Source organism: Phocoena sinus, chromosome 2 (genome assembly GCF_008692025.1).
Source record: "Phocoena sinus isolate mPhoSin1 chromosome 2, mPhoSin1.pri, whole genome shotgun sequence".
Lineage (NCBI taxonomy): Eukaryota > Metazoa > Chordata > Mammalia > Artiodactyla > Phocoenidae > Phocoena > Phocoena sinus.
In genome coordinates this window covers 110,490,504-110,504,400 of record NC_045764.1, presented here as the reverse complement: position 1 = coordinate 110,504,400, position 13,897 = coordinate 110,490,504, and the positions used below count along the sequence as shown (strand labels likewise).

The following is a 13,897-nucleotide window of genomic DNA, read 5'->3' as shown; positions in this document are numbered from 1 at the left end:
TATAATAAATTTTAGTGTCAGAATAAAGTTTTTGGCCTTATTCATCTTTAGGCATAATTTGGCCCTTTTTGGCAATTGATTGTCTCGTTGAAGTTTTAATTAGCGTTAAATTGAATCTATAGGTAAACTTGAAGATAATTGGTATTTCTGTAATACCCATAAACATGTTGTTGAGGTTGTTTACAAAGTATAAAATTTTTTCTATGTAAAAGTCTTAATGTCTTTAAAAAATCTATTCCTAGCTAGAATACTTCATATTTTTCTTTGCAGTTATTAAATAAGTATGTGGGAGTGTGTGTATGTGTGTGTATAATGTCTTTATTGCTATTGTATTAAAAAATGTAATTGATCTTATATCCAGCCACCTTGCTAAATTTTCCTATATCAAGCATTTGTTTGTAGATTCTTTAGGATTTCTCCCTTTATGATATTTACTCATATATTCATTTGTATTCTCTCTCTCCTCTTAACGTGCTAACTAGTTGACTACCACTTAAAACTGAAGAGAAGTGGCTTGTTAAAGGGAATGTTTCTCATGTTTCACGAATAAGAATGACGCTCGATACAGGCTTTTTAGTAGATGCTCTTTATCAGATTAAGAAAGTATCCTCTTCATAGTTATCCACATTTTGTTTTGGTTTGGTTTTTTGTTTGTTTGGTTTGGTTTTTTATCGTGAATGAGTTTTGATGTTTTATAAAGTGGTTTAATCTGAAACTTTAATGTAAAAAATTTTATTGACTAATTTTTTACTTGGTTGCATTCTTGGGATAAACTGAGCTTGGAACTAATTATCTTTTTTTGTAAACTTATGGATTTGGTTTGCTTATGTTTGGATTTCTCCACATACATTCATCAGTGAGGCTGCCCTATAATTTTCTTTCTTGGATGCCCTCCTCAGATTTTCATCAGTTATACTAGCCTCATGGAGTGAGGTAGGTGAATGTTTCATCAAGTTCTGTGGAGGAGCTTTTAGGAGATTGGAATAATGTGTCACATGAAACTACCTGTCTGTAAAACAGTCTGGACCGGCTGTTTTCTTTGTGGGAAAATTTTTTTTAACTACATATTTCATTTCCTTAATTGCTTTAACTATTTGAGGTCTGGTTTGCAGGTTTGTTTTGCTTGTCTGTTAGATTTTTTCCAGGAATTTTGCCATTGCATCTTCATCTTCACATTTTTTGGCATGAAATTTTTCTTAATGTTCTCTTATCATCTTAATCTCTGCTATATCTATAATGTCCCTTCATCCATTCCTGATTAGTTTTCAGTATGCCTTCTCTTTTGTTTTTCCTGATCCATCTCATGAGAGGTTTAACTGTTTTATTAACCTGTACAAAGAATAACTTTGCTTACGTTGAACTTGTTTTTTTTTTAATTTAATTTTATTTTTTTATACAGCAGGTTTTATTAGTCATCCATTTTATATATATTACTGTATATATGTCAATCCCAATCTCCCAATTCATCCCACCAACACCCCCCACCCCCGGCTTTCCACCCTTTTGCTGATATATTTGTTCTCTACATCTGTGTCTCTATTTCTGCCTTGCAAACCGGTTCATCAGTACCATTTTTCTAGATTCTGCATACATGCGTTAATATACGATATTTGTTTTTCTCTTTCTGACTTGCTTCACTCTGCATGACAGTCTCTAGGTCCATCCACGTCTCTATAAATGACCCAATTTCGTTCCTTTTTATGGCTGATATTCCACTGTATATATATACCACATCTTCTTTATCCATTCATCTGTCAATGGGCATTTAGGTTGCTCCATGACCTGGCTATTGTAAATAGTGCTGCAATGAACACTGGGCTGCATGTGTCTTTTTGAATTATGGTTTTCTCTGGGTATATGCCCAGTAGTAGGATTTCTGGGTCATATGGTAATTCTATTTTTAGTTTTTTAAGGAACCTCCATACTGTTCTCCATAGTGGCTATATCAATTTACATTCCCACCAATGGTACAAGAGGGTTCCCTTTTCTCCACACCGTCTCCAGCATTTATTGTTTGTAGGTTTTTTGATGATGGCCATTCTGACTGGTGTGAGGTGATAACTCATTGTAGTTTTGATTTGCATTTCTCTAATAATTAGTGATGTGCCTCTTGGCCATTCTGTATGTCTTCTTTGGAGAAATGTCCATTTCGGTTTTCTACCCATTTTTTGATTGGGTTGTTTGTTTTTTTCATATTGAGCTGCATGAGCTTTTATATATTTTGGAGGTTAATCCTTTGTCCATTGTTTCGTTTGCAAATATTTTCTCCCATTCTAAGGGTTGTCTTTTCCTCTTGTTTATAGTTTCCTTTGCTGTACAAAAGCTTTTAAATTTAATTAGGTCCCATTTGTTTATTTTTGGTTTTATTTCCATTATTCTAGACGGTGGGTCAAAAAAGATCTTGCTGTGATTTATGTCAAAGAGTATTCTTCCTATGTTTTCCTCTAAGAGTTTTATAGTGTCCGATCTCACATTTAGGTCTTCAATCCATTTTGAGTCTATTTTTGTGTGTGGTGTTAGGGAGTGTTCTAATTTCATTCTTTTACATGTAGCTGTCCAGTTTTCCCAGCACCACCTATTGAAGAGACGGTCTTTTCTCCATTATATATCCTTGCCTCCTTTGTCATAGATTAGTTGACCATAGGTGCGTGGGTTTATCTCTGGGCTTTCTATCCTGTTCCAATTATCTATAATTCTGTTTTTGTGCCAACACCACATTGTCTTGATTTCTGTAGCTTTGTAGTATAGTCTGAAGTCAGTGAGTCTGATTCCTCCAGCTCTGTTTTTTTCCCTCAAATTTGCTTTGGCTATTTGGGATCTTTTGTGTCTCCATACAGATTTTATGTTCTAGTTCTGTAAAAAATGCCATTGGTAATATAAAGATTGCATTGAATCTGTAGATTGCTTTGGGTAGTATAGTCGTTTTCGCAGTATTGATTCTTCCAGTCCACAAACATGGTATATCTCTCCATCTGTTTGTATCATCTTCGATTTCTTTCATCAGTGTCTTACAGTTTTCCGCATACAGGTCTTCTGCCTGTTTAGGTAGGTTTATTCCTAGGTATTTTATTCTTTTTGTTGCAGTTGTGAATGGGAGTGTTTCCTTGATTTCTGTTTCTGATTTTCTGTTATTAGTGTATAGGAATGCAAGAGATTTCTGTGCATCAGTTTTGCATCCTGTTACGTTACCAAATTAATTGACTAGCTCTAGTAGTTTTCTGGTGGCATTTTTAGGATTTTCTATGTATAGTATCATGTCATCTGCAAACACTGACAGTTTTACTTCTTCTTTTCCAATTTGGATTCCTTTTATTTCTTTTTCTTCTCTGATTGCCATGGCTAAAACTTCCAAGGCTATGTTCAATAATAGTGGTGAGAGTGAACATCTTTGTCTTGTTCGTGATCTTAGAGGAAATGCTTTCATTTTTTCACCACTGAGAACAATGTTCGCTTTGGGTTTGTCATATAAGGCCATTATTGTGTTGAGGTAGGTTCCCTCTGCCCACTTTCTGGAGAGTTTTTTTTACCATAAATGGCTGTTGAATTTTGTCAAAAGCTTTTTCTGCATCTATTGAGATGATCGTATGGTATTTATTCTTCAATTTGTTAATATGGTGTATCACATTGATTGATTTGCATATATTGAAGAATCCTTGCATCCCAGGATCAATCCCACTTGGTCATGGTGTATAATCCTTTTAATGTGTTGTTGGATTCTGTTTGCTAGTATTTTATTGAGGATTTTTGCATCTATATTCATCAGTGATACTGGTCTGTAATTTTCTTTTTTTGTAGTATCTCTGTCTGGTTTTGGTATCAGGGTGATGGTGGCCTCGTAGAATGACTTTAGGAGTGTTCCCTCCTCTACAATTTTTTGGAAGAGTTTGAGAATGATGGGTATGAGATTTTCTCTAAATGTTTGATAGAATTCACCTGTGAAGCCATCTGGTCCTGGACTTTTGTTTGTTGGATGATTTTTAATCACAGTTTCAACTTCATTCCTTGTGATTGGTCTGTTCATATTTTCTATTTCTTCCTGGTTCGGTCTTGGAAGGTTATACCTTTCTGTGAATTTATCCATTTCTTCCAGGTTGTCCATTTTATTGGCAAAGAGTTGCTTGTAGTAGTCTCTTAGGATGCTTTGTATTTCTGCAGTGTTCATTGTAACTTCTCCTCTTTCATTTCTAATTCTGTTGATTTGAGTCTTCTCCTTCTTTTTCTTGATGAGTCTGGCTAAAGGTTTATCAATTTTGTTTATCTTCTCAAAAAAACAACTTTTAATTTTATTGATCTTTGCTATTGTTTTCTTTGTATTTCATTTATTTCTGCTCTGATATTTATGATTTCTTCCCTTCTACTAACTTAGCGTTTTGTTTGTTCTTTCTCTAGTTCCTTTAGGTGTAAGGTTAGATTGTTATTTGAGATTTATCTTGTTGCTTGAGGTAGGATTGTACTGCTATAAAATTCCCTCTTAGAACTGCTTTTGCTGTATCACATAAGTTTTGGATCATCATGTTTTCGTTGTCTTTTGTCTCTAGGTATTTTTTGATGTCCTCTTTGATTTCATCAGTGATCTCTTGGTTATTTAGTAACATATTGTTTAGCCTTTGTGTGTTTGATGGTTTTTTCCCTGTAATTTATTTCTAATCTCATAGCATTGTGGTTAGAAAGGATACTTGATATGATTTCAATTTTCTTAAATTTACTGAGGCTTGATTTGTGACCCAGCATTTGATCTGTCCTGAAGAATGTTCCATGTGCACTTGAGAAGAAAGTGTAATCTGCTCTATTTTTAGATGGAATGTCCTATAAATGTTAGTTAAATCTGTCTGGTCTGTTGTGTCATTTAAAGGTTGTGTTTCTTATTAATTTTATGTCTGGATGACCTGTCTGTTGGTGTAAGTGAGGTGTTAACATCCCCCTCTATTATTGTGTTACTGTTGATTTCCTGTTTTATAGCTGTTATCATTTGCCTTATGTAGTGATGTGCTCCTGTGTTGGGTGCATATTTATTTACTTATTTTTAATTAATTTCTTTTATTTCTGGCTGCATTGGGTCTTTATACCTGCGCACAGGCTTTAGTTGTGGCGAGCAGGGGCTACTCTTCATTGTGGTGTGCGGACTTCTCATTACAGTGGCTTCTCTTGTTGCGGAGCATGGGCTCTAAGCATGTGGGCTTCAGTAGCTGTGGCTCACGGGCTCTAGAGCGCAGGCTCAGTAGTTGTGGCACACTGGCTTAGTTGCTCTGTGGCATGTGCGATCTTCCCAGACCAGGGCTCAAACCCATGTTCCCTGCATTGGCAGGAAGATTCTTAACCACCGCACCACCAGGGAAGCCCCTGGGTGCATATATATTTATAATTGTTATGTCTTCTTCTTAAATTGATTGCTTGATCATTATGTAGTGTCCTTCCTTGTCTCTTGTAACATTATTTTTAAGTCTATTTTATCTGAGATGAATATTGCTACTCCAGCTTTCATTTGATTTCCATTTGCATGGAATATCTTTTTCAGTCCTCTCACTTTCAGTCTGTATGTGTCCCTAGGTGTGAAGTGGGTCTCTTGTATACAGCATATATATGGCTCTTGTTTTTGTATCCATTCAGCAAGCCTATGTCTTTTGGTTGGGACATTTAATCCATTCATATTTAAGGTAATTATTGATATGTATGTTCCTATTACCATTTTCTTAATTGTTTTGGGTTTGTTTTTGTAGGTCCTTTTCTTCTCTTGTGTTTCCCACTTAGAGAAGTTCCTTTCGCATTTGTTGTAGAGCTGGTTTGGTGGTGCTGAATTCTCTTAGCTTTTGCTTGTCTGTAAACCTTTTGATTTCTCTGTTTAATCTGAATGAGATCCTTGCCGGGTAGAGTAATCTTGGTTTTAGGTCCTTCCCTTACATCACTTTTAATATACCATGCCACTCCCTTCTGGCTTGTAGAGTTTCTGCTGAGAAATCAGCTGTTAACCTTATGGGAGTTCCCTTGTATGTTATTTGTCATTTTTCCCTTGTTGCTTTTAGTAATTTTTCTTTGTCTTTAATTTTTGTCAATTTGATGACTATGTGTTTCGGCATGTTTCTCCTTGGGTTTGTCCTGTATGGGACTCTCTGTGCTTCCTGGCCTTGGGTGGCTATTTCCATTCCCATGTTGGGGAAGTTTAATCTCTTCAAATATTTTCTCAGGTCCTTTCTCTCTGTCTTCTTCTTCTGGGACCCCTATAATGTGAATGTTGGTGTTTTTAATCTTGTCCCAGAGGTCTCTTAGCCTGTCTTCACTTCTTGTCATTCTTTTTTCTTTATTCTGTTCCATGGCAGTGAATTCCACCATTCTGTCTTCCAGGTCACTTATCCTTTCTTCTGCTTCAGTTATTCTGCTATTGATTTCTTCTCATGTATTTTTCATTTCATTTATTGTATTGTTTATCTTTGCTTGTTTGTTCTTTAATTCTTCTAGGTGTTTGTTAAACCTTTCTTGCATCTTCTTGATCTTTGCCTCTGTTCTTTTTCCGAGGTCCTGGATCATCTTCACTATCATTATTCTGAATTCTTTTTCTGGAAGGTTGCCTATCTCCACGTCATTTATTTGTATTTCTGGGGTTTTATCTTGTTCCTTCATCTGGTACATAGTCCTCTGCCTTTTCATTTTGTCTGTCTTTCTGTGAATGTGGTTTTCATCCCACAGGCTGCAGTATTGTAGTTCTTCTTCCTTCTGCTCTCTGCCCTCTGGTGGATGAGCCTGTCTAAGAGGCTTGTGCAAGCTTCCTGATCCGGAGGAACTGGTGGTGGGTAGAGCTCAGTAAAACTTTAATCCGCTTGTCTGCTGATGGGTGGGACTGCGTTCCCTCCCTGTTGGTTGTTTGGCCTGAGGTGACCGAGCACTGGAGGCTACATGCTCTTTGCTAGGGCTTATGGCGGACTCTGGGAGGCCTCATGCCAAGGAGTACTTCCCAGAACTTCTGCTGCCAGTGTCCTTGTCCCCTCAGTGAGCCACAGCCACCCCCTGCCTCTGCGGGGACCCTCCAACGCTAGCAGGTAGGTCTGGTTCAGTCTCCTATGGGGTCACTGCTCCTTCCCCCTGGGTCCAGATGTGATTCCGGTGCTCTCACAAGAGGGAGTGAGCGCTTGTCCTTCTACTCCGCCATTGTGAACGAAACTTGAACTTGTTTTCTATTTCATTAATTATTGCTTGTTATTATTCCCATTTTCTTAAATTCTTGTTCTTCTTCTGACAGCTTAATTTGAATGCTTAGCTCACTGAATTTCTTTTAATTCTTTTAATATAAGCTAAGGCCATAGTTTTCCCTGTAAGGATCCAGTTGCTGAATTCTACAAGTATTGAAATTATTATTTCTATTTTTTCCATTTTATGTGTTTTAAAATTTCATTATAATTTCTTTGAAGTTGTTCAGAAGTATGTTTTTAAGTTTCTGAATGTATGCAACAGTTTTTAGCTTGCAGTTTTGTTACTGATTGTTAACGTAATTGCATTGTACTTAGTCAATATGATCTGTATGTTACTTGTCCTTTTAAATTTGTTGAGACTTGCTCTATACAAATGTTCTTTTAGTCACATTGTTCCGTCTATTTTCACTAACCTTTTCTTTGTTTAACCTATCAATAATTGAGTGATGTGTTAAAACTCCTCCACTGTGATACTGGGCTTATCAGTTTTTCTCCAAAGTTTTATGTTTCTTTTTTCATATTTTGAGAAAGTAATTATATCTTCCCGATGAGTTGAATCTTTTATCATTATACAATAACTCTCTTCGTCCTTAGTAATACTTTTTGATTAAAGTCTAATGTTTACAGTATCATATGTGTGGTATGTCTTTTTCCACGTCACTGTGTTTTTAGGTGTATCATAAGCTGCATATAATTGGAGTTCTTAAAAATTGAATCTCACAATTTCTGCTTTAAACTGGCAGTTTGTGAATTTCTTTATCCAATTTGCTGTATATTTTGTTGGATTCATGTCTTTCAGGAGTTCTGGAAGAGTGGCTGTTATCTCTTTAAATATTGCCTGTTTTCCGTTCTTGTTAAACTTTCCTTCCGGAACTGTGATTAAACACATTTTCAGTCTTTTTGTATTGTCTTCCATGTCTCTTAATCTTTTTCTAATATATATATTTTTTCCTTTTCTTTCTGCTGTTTTCTGGGTGATTTATTCTGCTGTCTCTTCCAGTTCACTAATTTTCTCTTCAGCTGGGTTTAATTCAATAGGCCTTTGCCTCTGCCAGGACCTGGGACCATTTAAACTACCTTCAGGGGATCCCATTTATCAACACTACCTTGCCAGGGGCACAAGCTCAATTGAAGTTCTTTTGTTGGTATTGGTATTGGTGTTCCCACTCTGATTTTAGCTCATGTTTTGTTTCATGCATTTTATGTTTGTTTGTTTGGTGGGGTGGGAGTTAAGCCTTGGAAAAGTCCCTTTCTTCAAGTCTAGCAATGCTAATTATCTTTTATCCAGGATCTAAGTGTATTTATAGAGGAAGGCCCTTCAGAGACTCTAATCTGCCCTATTTATAGAAGCAGAAACCCCTAGGAATGCTTTCCTGAGTTCTAATTTTGTTGTATACATCTTATTTTCTTAAAACACACGCATGCAGGGCTTCCCTGGTGGCGCAGTGGTTGAGAGTCCGCCTGCCGATGCAGCGGACACGGGTTCGTGCCCCGGTCGGGGAGGATCCCGCATGCCGCGGAGCGGCTGGGCCCGTGAGCCATGGCCGCTGGGCCTGCGCGTCCGGAGCCTGTGCTCCGCGGCGGGAGAGGCCACAGCAGTGAGAGGCCCGCGTACCGCAAAAAAAAAAAAAAAAAAAAAAAAACACACGCATGCAAACAACCCACTGAACTAAATTCTGTTGTATTTAAACTAAATGAATGTTGCAGGATTTTTAAGGATATAATTTGTAATTTCTTAATGTCTTGTCAATATGATTTAAATAGTTTTCATATGTCAGCTGTAATTCTTCCAATCTTGTTTTAGAGAAGTACAAAATTACAGTGGATTTATTCTTAACTTTCATAACTAAAAACCTTCTACCCAGGTTTTATAAATGTTGTTTACTAACCTGAAAGATAAAAAATGGAACCAAGTTTTTCTTTTTTAATAAAATGACAAGTCAAAGATAACTCTTCTTTTCATCTAGAAACGAGTAAAAGCAAGCGGTATTTTTCTAGAAAATACAAATGAATAAACATTGCCAGAATTTCTTAGAGTACCTGGAAACCTCATTCCATGACAGCATAGTGGATTTATTCCAGTGGCACAACAAAAGTAATTCCATTGAATTTGTGTATTGCTACAGGGGATGAAAACTGTACACCAGTTGATAACATGGTACCTTGGCAAAGAGTAGTAATCCTTTAATAAATATTTGTTAGTTGAATGAATATCAGTAAAATGATGTCTTAATACCAGTAGTGAGAATGAATAGAAGATTAAAAAAAAGTACATGAACATGAAAGAAGAGAGTGAAGACGGGAAGTGTTAAGAGATTTCATGACTGGAACTTTTAGGGAAACATTGGCTTAGCTTGTGCTTTATTAAAAGAGAATTTGTTTTATGATTTTGTGTATTTTGATGATTCATTTTTATTTGGTGATCACATTCCAGATCAAGTTTCTAACAGACACTTGGATTTTTCTCTAGGTATTTGTGTCTTCAATTTGTTTGTTTCTTTGGCCTGTTCCTTTTCTATGTAATAGATTTTATTTTTCACAAATGCAGTGTTGTAAATTTTGGAGTTTAGTAAGAGTTGCAGCTTCTAGATAAGATACAGCCTTAGAAATCGTAGCTGAATATATAGTTTTATGAAGTGTGTAGAAAAGATAGCAAAATAGTTTCCATGTGTGATGCTTATAATTCCTCATTTAACTTAAAGTCACACATTATAAAAAATAATAAAAGCAGTGCTAATGTTCACTAATTATATATAGCTGCTTTATATGTCAACATGTTGAATATTTATACGTTGTTGTATAACGTACACACTTAAGATGTGTTTTTTCTTTTACTTTAAGGCTTTCTTCAATACTAAAAACATACGGAAGTCCTTTGAAAACACCATCAGTAGTTTATAGACAGAGGCTTTATGAATTGTTGATTTTATTACCTCCTGAGACCTATGAAGGTATGTGCCTTACACCAAAGTGTTTTACTGTTTGTGGCTAACACAGTGCCTGGAAAGTAATACCTGAACAAATGAATTATATGGCAGTTATTTAGTGCTTTGTTTCTAGGAGGTTTAGGGAGTTCAGTCTTAACCCATGTGTTCACGATTTTGTAGTAAATAAAATACATTAAAAAAAAAAAACTACTTCTCCATTTCTTGCGGTGTTCTCTCTTCTGAGAAAAAGTCCCTAGTTTCACTGTGTGGGAGAGAATGAGTCACAAAGATTGGTCTTGATTCTACTCCAGGGCTTTCTGCAGAATATATAATTCAAATCTATTAGAAATTTGGCCACTCCTAGTTTCCTTCTGGAGTGGTTATCTGTTGTATACGTTTCCTTCCACTATTCCATTCTTAACTCTGCCCAGATAAAAGTTTAATTTTGAACAGTATACCAAGGTATAATTGATTTTATTAAGTTTATAATGTAGGATTTGCTTTTATTAGGCCCAGGATGGCTTTGGAATACTAGAATACTGCATTTGGTAAAATAAACTTGCCCCTATTTTACAATTAGTTCTAAAACTTTTCTTGTAAATTTAAAATACAGTTTTAAGAAAATACATTGCTACTACTACTGAATAACTTAAGATGCTTGTTTTAAGAGGTGAAAGCTGAAAGTTGTCTCTAATGGGAGCATCTATTTTTTAAAAAATTTTTATCATTTTCAACCAACCATATTAAGTCAATGTTTCTTTAAATCTATTTCTTGTAAAAATACTGCTTTTATTGTTTTATATCTTTATTCTGCAAATAAATGCAATATAATATATACCACAGTAGTTCAAAATATTGATACTAACTTATAACTTCTGTCTTGGCCTTTATCATTATGTGAGTGATATTATTCCTACCACCTCTCTTCCTGGTTCACAAATGTACCTAGCAAAATATTTGATATAAAATAAGAATTTTGTATTTACTTCTCTGGAAAAAAAGTGGATACACTGTACATTGCCCTTTCTCAGAAACTGTATCAAGAGTCATTTCTGTATGCCAGGTGGTATACTAGAAATTGTTTATATTACCCCATTTATCTTAAGATAATACAGTGAGCTAGTTACATTTTCCTCACTTGACAGATAAAGGCACAAAGAGGTTACAAAAACCAACTCAAGTTTATGTATCCAGTAAATAGCAGAATCAAGATAACATAGATCTGTTTCATGCTGTGCTGCCAATCCATTTATAAGTAACCTAGTAGAGAATAAATAGACAAAGCTTAGTGATAGGTCTGTCTCAAACAACAGACGAAAAAATTGATTTTTTGAAGTCTTCATTAAACATATAGGAATATTAGGAGATCAACTTAAAATCCACAGTGTATCTTCTGATAAATGATAATATAAGTCTGCCCTTGAAGGACTTAAAGAGAAAAACAAAGTCTTGTACTATTTTCTCAGAATTGGAGTTTGGGAATGCAATCAGAAGTCTTAAAGGAATAATTAATATACTAGTGTATAGATTTAAAATCAGTTCCGGAGTGTTCACTGGGAAATGAAGTCAGGAATTACTATGAACTAACTTGTTGAAAAAAGAAAATCTAGGGCTTCCCTGGTGGCGCAGTGGTTGAGGGTCCGCCTGCCGTTGCAGGGGACACAAGTTCGTGCCCTGGTCCAGGAAGATCCCACATGCCGTGGAGTGGCTGGGCCCGTGAGCCATGGCCGCTGAGCCTGCGCGTCCAGAGCCTGTTGCTCCACGACGGGAGAGGCCATAACAGTGAGAGGCCCACGTACCTCAAAAAAAAAAAAGAAAATTGGGTTCTTAATTTTTATTTCCTGTCTTAGTTTTGTTATGGATCTCCTTTCAAGTATTTTAATTTTCTCTACACTGAAAATTGCTCCTCATTAGCATCAGAAAGTGATGTATTTCTACAGCAAAGGCATATTTGCATTTTAAAATTGAATCATCTTTGAGTACTTTTTTTTTTTTTTTGCGCTATGCGGGCCTCTCACTGCTGTGGCCTCTCCCGTTGCGGAGCACAGGGTCCGGACGCGCAGGCTCAGCAGCCATGGGTCACGGGCCAGCCACTCCGCGGCATGTGGGATCTTCCCAGACTGGGGCACGAACCCGCGTCCCCTGCATCGGCAGGCGGACTCTCAACCACTGCGCCACCAGGGAAGCCCTTTCTTTGAGTACTTTGTTCAGGGACAGTTAGGCCAGCAGTCACTTTAAATGAGAAATGGAGATTTACCACTGTTGTCACATTTAGCTGTAGTACCAAACATACCTTGCGTATTGTACTACCAACAAAATTATTTTTCTGAGTATCGTATACTGGTAATTAAACTAACAGACATTCCTTTAAGCAACTCTCGTCTGCTTCATTAAGTTTTTATTATCCCTGTCTGCTGTCCCCAATTCCTGTGTAACCTCTCCTTTCTCGAACCTCAGCAGTTCTCTTTTCATCCTCTATGAAACTTAGTACTTCCTACCTTCATTTTATAGTTAACATGTGTGTGTCCAGTATCTTATATCTTCTTTTTTTATATATATGAATTTATTTATTTGTTTGTTTTTATTTTTGGCTGCGTTGGGTCTTTGTTGCTGTGCGCAGGCTTTCTCTAGTTGCGGCGAGCAGGGGCTACTCTTTGTTGTGGTGCTCAGGCTTCTCATTTTGGTGGCTTCTCTTGTTGCAGAGCACAGGCTCTACGCCTGAACTACTAAGCACAGGCTTCAGTAGTTGTGGCACGTGGGCTCTAGAGTGCAGGCTCAGTAGTTGTGGTGCATGGGCTTAGTTGCTCCGTGGCATGTGGGATCTTCCCGGGCCAGGGATCAAACCCATGTCCCCTGCATTGGCAGGTGGATTCTTAACCACTGCGCCACCAGGGAAACTCTTCTATCTTCTTGAAGGGAGGGTTATATATAATAACATCTTTGTATATCATATTAAACACAGTTTGAATGTATGAATGAGCATGATAGTTAAAAGCTTAAGTTCTGAAGCCTGGACTGCCTGTGTTTCAGTCAAACTCTGCCATGTAACTGCTGTGTGACCTTGGGCAATTAACAGACTCTCTGTTCCTGTTTCCTTACCTAATAAAATAACAGTACTAACTGGACCTCTTGAGGTGGTTATGAAAACTATATGTAAAGCTTTTAGGACATTTACTGACACATATTACATCCTCAATAAATATTTGTTGTTACTACTCTTACCACTACTAATAATACAGAAAATAATGGGAGGTGAGCCCTTCCTAACTCATCCTGTCACTTCTAATAAGTAGACTCAGTCAAGTCTTCATTTCGTTCTGGTGGTGTTGCTTAAAACCAAAAGTGAATGTTTCTCCAAGATGATTTTTACACTTTCCTAAAGTACTTAAGTTACAAGCTAGCAAAAGTCATTTATGCTCTAGGTGGATAAAATTTTCTATTGCGAATCCATCAGAAAGTAGGATAAATATCTTTGAAATGGTAACTTAGGTCAGTGTGATAATTGGACCAGTTTTTCCAACCGTATATATAAAAGAGACAGCCATACGTTGTCTCATGTCTCAAGGAAAATCTCAGTGCTGCCTATGAACTAGGTTGGCACCCAAACTACAAACAAACCAAAAAAAAAAGATGAATCCTCCCTAGATCCAGGTTCCAAGTTACAAAAAAATGCAGACATTAAAGGAACAAATTAAATTACCTTGGGGGCTATAATCTATAAAAACTTCTATAGAACAAATAATCTTATTTCTTCAAATAAATTACGGGCAATAAAAGTTGAGGGGAGAA

At 36.6% G+C, this 13,897-nt stretch overlaps 1 protein-coding gene across 8 annotated transcripts in view; it reads left to right on the top strand.

Moving 5' to 3' along the window:
• HEATR5A (HEAT repeat containing 5A) overlaps positions 1-13,897 on the top strand; it is a 111,508-nt gene that overhangs the window by 46,770 nt on the left and 50,841 nt on the right. For all 8 annotated transcript variants that reach the window (XM_032624379.1, XM_032624381.1, XM_032624377.1 and 5 more), the window contains one exon: positions 10,023-10,132. In XM_032624379.1, the coding sequence (XP_032480270.1) occupies positions 10,023-10,132 (110 nt within the window). The remainder of the gene's footprint in view (positions 1-10,022; positions 10,133-13,897) is intronic.